The sequence below is a fragment of the Eucyclogobius newberryi genome, unplaced genomic scaffold (genome assembly GCF_026437365.1).
Source record: "Eucyclogobius newberryi isolate DKJ021-1_F unplaced genomic scaffold, fEucNew1.0.hap1 SCAF_20, whole genome shotgun sequence".
Taxonomy (NCBI): domain Eukaryota; kingdom Metazoa; phylum Chordata; class Actinopteri; order Gobiiformes; family Gobiidae; genus Eucyclogobius; species Eucyclogobius newberryi.
In genome coordinates, this window is record NW_027315835.1 from 13,632,021 (window position 1) to 13,640,499 (window position 8,479).

The following is an 8,479-nucleotide window of genomic DNA, read 5'->3' on the forward strand; positions in this document are numbered from 1 at the left end:
ACAATAAATACCTTTAATGCCATACTGTGGAACACACTGCAATACATATTATCTCCACAGAAACAATCAGGTGGCAGATTCTCCACCAGATAAAGTTACATAATGCACCTTTAAATAATGAGCAAAATGCAGATTCACAAGGTTCTCTTTTCTTAGTTATTGAACAGATAAAATAAAAAACAAAAAGCTTGAATATTACTTCCTAAGCATTAAAATAGAACAATTCTCTTACGAACACAAAAATAAGGGTATATTGGATTTGAAATAACATTACAAAACCGGCTCGATAGTAGTAACAGTGAGATCTAACGGCATGGCCCTGCGTGTTTCTTTGGCTGCTTTAAACTTTCCTGTACTCTTGTTAACATTGCACTCTCCTCCGACGCGCCGCCTTCTGGTTTCTCATGTGTGGGATCTGAGGCTCTCTGCATAAGCTCTGCAAATATGTGTTCACCAGCCGTCTCCTCGCTCTAACCAACGCTGTGTGAGAGATCATACAAGTTACATGGCGTAAATTGGAGCAACAAAGAGTAAAGCTGTGTGCGATTCTCACTGCTAGTTTATTTTAACTTGCAGAAGAAAATAAGTGCTTTGGATGGCAACTGTGCCGAAAGGACGCATAGTCAGTTTGAAAACCATTTTGTCTTGTAATGCTCTAAAGCAGGGGTGTCCAAACTTTTTTCACCGAAGGCCACATTTTGAAACTTCTATGGAGCAGAGGGCCTCAAACAACACCACAATGTTGAATTTGAAAGTGAATACTTCAACATTTTACATTTGGCATTGTTCGATGAGCATCCACACCTTTAATAATACTTGGAACATTAATAATAGGTTGTTATCACATAAAAATGCTTTAATTTTTCCAATTTTACAGTAAAAGTACTACTTTTTGTTGTTTGGACCTACTTAGCAGGAAGTTGGAGGGCCAACAAAAATTGGTTCGCGGGCCGCATTTGGCCCCCGGGCCGTCGTTTGGACATGCCTGCTCTAAAGAAAAGGCTCTAAATAACAAGCGCAGTTTTGTTACTACAGATATTTAGTAGGATATAAGACCTATTTCATTCTGCAAAGTTAATAAATACATAAGACTCTGCTTGTAGATATAGTAGTAGCAAATACTTTGGCTAAGAATTAACCTTTAACAAACCACTTCATCTCAAAGTTAAACTGCCAAAATAATCCTTTTCCGCTTTCACAGAACAGTACCCACTCCCCCGGCCCGAATAAAGGTCCAACGGTAGCGGCCCGACTCAAGCACCTTCAGCAGAGCAGCAGCCTGGAGCGCCCCAAAACCCGCAGCAAGCAGAAAGACGATCTCGCTAAAGTCCACGGGCAGCAGCAGGTATTCCACTTCTAGAAAAAAACAAAACTAAAACTAAAACTCAACCACCTCTACCACTGATCCTCCACCTGCAAAGACTTCGGGGGTGGATTAACAGAAAAGTTGAGGTTCTTTTCGGAAAATGGTGTGTGTGTTATGCCATTTGAGAAACTAGCTTGCTTGTCGTACTGATTTGTTGTTTTTGATTTCTGGAGGATGTTGCTGGTGCTTGTGACTAATTACTTACAATTCCTATATTCTACGTATAGTCTTCAATAATGCCACGGACCATAATATTTTGTTTCCCTCTCACTGACCCCACTCCATTCATCCAATAATTACTACATTTTGTCCATTTTTCTATTCCCCCTGAAGTTAAAGCCTCGACAAGACATGAAGACAAGCCTATATTTGAATTAGCTAGCGCCAAATGATTTTCTTTTTAGGACCAGGGAAGCTTGTATTGAACGCTTTACAGAAGAAAAACCCTGTCCGTTTTACTCGCTTCTGTAAAATGGTCTCATTCCTCAAAGCTATTATGCAAAATGTAAAGCTTAATTTGACCTAAATGACTGCTATTGTTATTGGACACGCATTTAAGCTGGAAGGCAGAGCGTTTTACCAGGTCGTAGGTTTTTCTTTTTTTTTCTTGGCTGGTGAACTCCGGAGTATGCCTCTAAGGTGTGAAGCTACATTTGTGTTATAAGAGCCTGCAGACTGCCACGCTGCCCCTGACAGTGCTGTGCAGAGCAGGCTTGACCCCGCCTTGTCCCTCACCCCTCCTGGAGAAGAGCCTGTTGTAGTGAAAGACATTGATAACTCGGCGAACCCTCTGGCTACGGGAGCCGCACACACTGTTCAGTTTTAGAATGGGTTTTGGCACATTTTTAGAGGCATTTTCACAAAGAGGACTAGGATTTTCTATTTGACACAACCTGAATGATAACAATATGAGCTTTAAGGGATATCCTGTTCTTGTTTGTAGAATTTGATAATATCATGATTTCAGATGGAAGGAAGGAGCTTATATAACTCTATTTTTTTAAAGAAATCTCCAAAATTATGATCCACAAATATTCACCCTTAAAATGATTTGTTTAGCGTTGGCTTCACAACCTTGCTATATGTCTCTTTGGGCTTTAAGTTCTTTCAACAATCACGTCTTTGGAGTTGAATAACAACACCACTTTCTGCCAGTTTTAGTTTCACATAAACCACCATAAACCAGGTCAACAAATCAGCTATTTGAAAGTTAAACAGCATTGAATTCTGACCTGTCCTCCTGCTCAATTTTAAAATACATGTGGGTTTTAGAGCTATGAAAATCTGGCTCCCTTGCCAGAGCAATTAACAACACAACAGAAATGATCTTTTTTTAATGACAAAAAGTCCTTTAATAATAATCTATAAGCAGAAAGCTGAAACCCACCAATAGTTCGAGAATGTTCTGATGTCAAGCATTTACTTACCCTTTCTCAGTTTGACCTATTCCATATATTCATCACTTCTACAAATTTGGCTTTCAAATGAGAAAGTATTATGACGATGCACTTGGTGGAGATGTCGATTCCATCCCTGGTCACTAGCGTATTCTTTGAGAGCCGCCTGCATGAGCCCCATTCATGAATCATTGAGTCAAAGCTACACCTATGGAAATAAAAATAAATGCAAAATGCACTTTAACATTACGACACAATATCCAAACATATAGCATTGTATCAAAAAGGCTATTTCTAGCTACATGTCTGAAGTAAGTATGTCATAACCTCTTCAGCTGTACCCATTACACTTACAGCCTGACCCACGGTGAACTCCTCGCTCCAGTTTTAAATGATTCAGGTTGAAGCCAGTTTAATTCCCCCTCATGTGTGAAGGAGGGCTCTCTCGCGGCACAGGCTGGTTCTGCACCGTCACGTATCCGCCGGCGACATTCCCAGGAAGGACAGCGCCTCTGACAGGACATCCCATTAGCGGAAACAGCAATTAGCGCGTGGCTAACATGGCTGCCCTCCACTTGACACCGCACAACCATCTGGGCACTCGTGGCACTCTCTCTGCAAAATGATACGCATTAGTATTCCAGAGACCAGCCACAAGAAAGGGATGCAGCCCAGGTTCAGGTTGCATCCAATTATCTTCCATCCTTAGGTTTGTTTTGAATGTAATCTGATCAATACGACATTTTTTTATGTCTGTGAAAAACCTGAAGACACTGGTGATGGTAATATTGCCCACACTTCCATTGTAGGGAGTATAATAACCACAGATAGTGTAATGTCACCATAGAGTTATTGACAATGGGGCCAACAGGAACAAGCCAGAGCTGGAATGTAGCTTTATCACAGGAGACTACAGTGGCCCCCTCATAGTCTAATTTCCCCTCTCATAATCGAAGAACTAGCTGAACAGTAACATTGTTTAATACTAGAAAAGTAACTATTCTGTCGGATGATTAAATGTTAGTTTCAGCACACAACTTGTGGTATATGGACAAAGTACTTAGCTCTTTATCCATCAAGCGAGGAGATAATGGGTTGAGTTATTTGATTATTTCAAACATTTTTATATGAGAGCTGCTGGTACAATAATATCTCCTATATACACGCCAGTCACTTACAAGTTATATAAGTGACTGGCGTTATTGTTGGTGCTGCGCTGTGTAAAGCAGTTGGATCTTTTCTTCTCTAAATCCCCTCATAGGTTTGGATGGTGCACCTGTCTCTATTCCTTTTCTTCCTGTGATACACTGATGTCCCTTAGAGCCATTTCAGAGCCCCTGCCACCACAAACTCAACCACTTCATTGTTACAGACTTAAGCCTTCGACAAGCTGCGATTCCTTCCTGTTGTCATTTTATTGCTACACATTTACAGACAATTTAAGCTCAAAAAAAGAAATCTGAAGCCTCAGTTTGGCATGTTGCCCTGTGAATTTGGTCTTGGGCTCTCCGCTGATCCCCACAGTCATGCTCTTTCCCAGCAGCAGACAGCCATTAATCTTATTAAATGCAACATGTTTGTCCTCGCTCCCCCTTTGCCTCAGAAAACTTTCAAGTTGGACAAAGCATCACACAAGCCCTGTGCGTCACCGACATTTAATCGAAGAGAAAATCTATGGACCTCTGCAAACCATCCGTTAGGACTGGGCGCCGAAAAGCCAAAATCTGGTTGTTTTCCCAGACTCTGTTGAGACGAGTGTTTTCTTAGCAACGGAATCACCGATCAAGCAGGACTTTTGAACTAGCGGTAATTCCCATCATAGAAAAGTTGTTATTTGTCTGGATACTGGTGAAGAGGAGGAGAACATGACGAGGCTGACGCTTCCGCTGCTGGGTATAGACATGATAAAGAAGAGTTGGAGCTTCTATCTGAAATTGTCTGGATTTTAGATTGACTGAGTTGAAAGAGCATTTTGCATTTGAATGACTTGAAAGGTGATTGGCTGACAGTCAAACGTAGCAGGCTGTGATTGGCTTGTACAAACAGACAGATACAATGGAAAGAGAGATTTAGTCAACCTGTTTCGAGTATTTACACATACAACAATTATTTCAGTACAAGCAAAACATTCTCTAAACGCAGTATATTCCAGCCAATCATGAGATGTAAAGGGAAAAGAACAAAATGAACGATTCCCACCAAACTGTTTTCCAATTCTCATTTAAGTCTTTGAAAGCGCAGACTATTGGAGCGGGAGAATAGTGTTTTCTTAGCAACACTCGACAGGTTTGGCTTATAAACAGCTGTAGGCACATTTCGACACTCCTCCACTCCTCTGCATCCTATTATACTGTCTCCTAAGGTCTTTCATTTAATCAGACACCCACCCCACCAAAGGGGGGCGTAGCCTGTCCCAAAGCACCCTCCGATCACATCCCCGTCCCTCCCTTGAAAGGCTGGTTCGACATCGCCTGCTGTTGCCCCTCTCCCCTCGCTCTTCTCTCTTCCTTCCACGAGACATGCACTGCACCAAAAGCAGCCCGTCCGCAGCCAATCAGAAGGCAGAACCAGAGCCTGCGCTTTATAGATAGGGCAGGGCCGTCTTAACTGACTCACCCATTTTCATAGAGGTAACAATTTTGAGGAAACATTGTCTATTTGTAAATTTTTGATTTTTGTCTTTTTTTTCTTTTCCCCCCTTCCCTTTCACTGCTTCTCATCCCCTCAACAACAACCAAAAAATCTCCGCCATATTGCTTTTCTCAACATCCTGCAGTGCTAAGCTTTTTGTCACTAAACGCTTCTTCTCCTTGTGTCTCGCTATATACGGGCAATCATTCCTTCTACTGCTTTTTTCCACGCATTATTTTCAGTCTGCAAGCTGTAGTTCGTTCTTTATTTTGGCCCTCCTTGCTTTCCTTCCATCTCTGTCTGCTTCTCAGGTCTCTCAGGTCTCAACCCGGACTAAATACGTGAGCTGTGAGTACTGGCATCATTACGGTTTTTGGACTCCCAATGAAATGTAGTGAAACGTCAAATTGGCACCTCGTTGTAATTTAGCGCTGTTAGCTATGGTGTTAATGGATACAACTGTTAACCATTAAATTTCTGCGTTTACTCAGAAAATCCATTGTTTAAGCATATGAAACATAATTTTACAGCTCCAAATGACATTGTTTTGACGTGGAAAAGGATATGCAATCATGAATATGGTTCAAATCAAGGTAAAGGCAAAAGAGTAAAGCACATGTGGGAATGATCGAGGAAGAAAAATAGAGAAAATATGGATTGAAGTTAAAAGGTATTTAAAGAAAGTCATTATACGTCTATGGAATGTATGAAAGCGCATCAGGAGCACGAGAATAGAGTTTTAAGATTACAATATGACATGTATATTATTAATACCATTTACTTTTTTGCTTTGAAGAGATTGATTTATTAACATGTACAAAAGAAAGTGTCATCTATGTTTTATATAATCAAGCTTTTTTTTGTATTTTTATACATGTAAAAGAGGACTCATGTGCATGTAACACCTTGATTTTGTAAATTAATTTAAAGATATTTTATTTTTTCTGCTAACATGACCATTTGTTACGAGAGACCATTGTGTAAATATATAAACACCTCATTACAAATAAGGTTCACGCTTGATAGTAAGCTCCAGAGGGACGGCCTGCTGTGATTGGCGATTGGTCATATTCGTATAAAAGTTTTATTTTGATCCATCCTGCATTGCCCTCCATTCGAGGCTTGAGACCTCAGAAATGTTTTGTTTTCACCCACCCCCTATCCCCACAACTGCTCTGCACTTAGTTGCAATTTATCACAAAATCAAGACTCTAGGTCATTTAAGGTTAAAAAACGACACTTTTGTTTTACAATTAAATTACATCATTGAAAATCTAATGGCAGCATGAAGAGACGGGGATTTCTCACTTGTGCAGCTTTGAACAGGAACACAGTTTGAGGTTTATAATGCACAAAATGTAAAATCATCACCCTAATATATTTTGTTTAATACTTAATACCAGAGAAAAGCATAATGTGTCTTCTTTAAGGTTAGGAAAATAGCTTGGGTGGTTTAGCATGTTAGCAGCAGTTTCTTTAAAAAACTTAAGTATGTGTTACATACAATTCTCATATTACAGCACAATATCACATTTAAAAATATAACTATTAAGACGTTTACACATTACCGCCACAACCAGAGCTAAAGTCATCTCGTCCGTCCCTCCAGAGCTGACTCTCTTGCGCTAACCTATGAATAAGCACATTTCCCTCTCCCTAAAACCTCACTGATAGGCCACACCCTTTTTAGCTGTTCTCTATGGTAACCAATAGTGTAAACACAGCCTATTCACTTGTATTGATGGATTTTTGATGAATGTGTGATTGTTCAAACCATTTGTGGATGTTCAAATCATGTATATAGACCCAAATAATACTATGTCCACATTTTATGTATTTTATAAAGATAAAAAACTCTCCGAGATGGCATGCATACTGTATACATTCCTGGAAACTGCACGCTGGGTGACACAGGTCTCATCCGTCAATACTTCTGTGTATACGTGTGAGTGTATGATAGAGTAAAGAATTGTACAGTAACATTTTGTAATATGTCCAAATAGACGGCCTTGTGCCCCTTACTGTCAGAAAAAAAGAGTAAATATTATATCAAATATTATATAGAGAAATATTTGAATGACGTATATCAAATTATTCCCATGTCCTGAGTCTGAGAGTGGTGCTTGAAGTGTGAGGTATGTGTTTGTTTGTTTGTGAAACTGTGAAGAAGAAGAATGATAATCAAATGTACTAAAAACCAACCTAACAGAGCAAAACATGTGCAATTCTATGTAAGGAGGACGGTTAAGTGACTGCTTTGTGTGAGAAAAGTAAACCAGACCAAGGTTGCTGCTTTTGTACGTTCCCGTTGTGATTTTGTGACAATAAAAGTTACTCTCTCATACAAGACGGCTGTCTTTTATTATGTGTGGACCTTCCGAAATGAAAAAGGAATTAGATATAATTACACTATCTCGACATGTAAGCATCAACGACATTTACTGTTTTAATCCCTCATTTAGCAAAAGTGTAAAGTTTTGTTTTTTTTGCTCATAAAAACTGTACCATTGTATTAACAACTCTAAATTAGATAGTTAAAAGTAAAGTATTCTGTTATGTGGTGTGTACTAGATGGGTTATATGAGTTAAATGACTCACACTGGTTTACAAATAAAATAAATTACTTTTATTGACTTATTCTTAATGATTTATTCTGATCCCTTGTGAATGGACTGATACTTTCCTTGCAGCTGAATACCAGTATTATTTTCTTGCAGTTTTAAAAATAAATAATCAAACCTAAATACAGATGACACACAAAAAATAATAATGCCTCCTGTGGCTAGCCTGTTATTATTGCTAAAATGTGCTTTTTTTCCCCTAAGGTCTAAAAGGACGACACAATTGCTTTACTAGTTTTAAACCAGGTTAAACTTTTATGCAGCTTGCTAAAATCTGGAACAGTCTTCACGAAGATGTGAAACAGGCCTGTGACGTGCATCTGACGGAAAGGATTTTATTTGCAGTCTTCTCTTTTATGTCTCGGTTTTATGATTTGAATGCATTTTGTCTGTTGTGTGAAGAACTTTGAATTGCCATGTGTACAAATTGTGCTCTACAAATAAACTTCCCTTGCCTTGCCTAA

At 39.3% G+C, this 8,479-nt stretch overlaps 1 protein-coding gene across 14 annotated transcripts in view; it reads left to right on the top strand.

Annotated features, from left to right (window-relative positions):
- The window catches only part of srcin1b (SRC kinase signaling inhibitor 1b), an 80,138-nt gene extending 72,397 nt beyond the window's left edge, over nt 1-7,741 (top strand). For 12 of the 14 annotated variants that reach the window (XM_072456653.1, XM_072456648.1, XM_072456657.1 and 9 more), the window contains one exon: nt 1,202-1,360. In XM_072456653.1, coding sequence (XP_072312754.1) covers nt 1,202-1,360 — 159 coding nt within the window. Of the gene's footprint in view, nt 1-1,201; nt 1,361-5,539 lie in introns of those variants that run through there. The other 2 variants (XM_072456650.1, XM_072456658.1) reach the window with 1 other exon arrangement.
- Nucleotides 7,742-8,479: the final 738 nt, after the last annotated feature.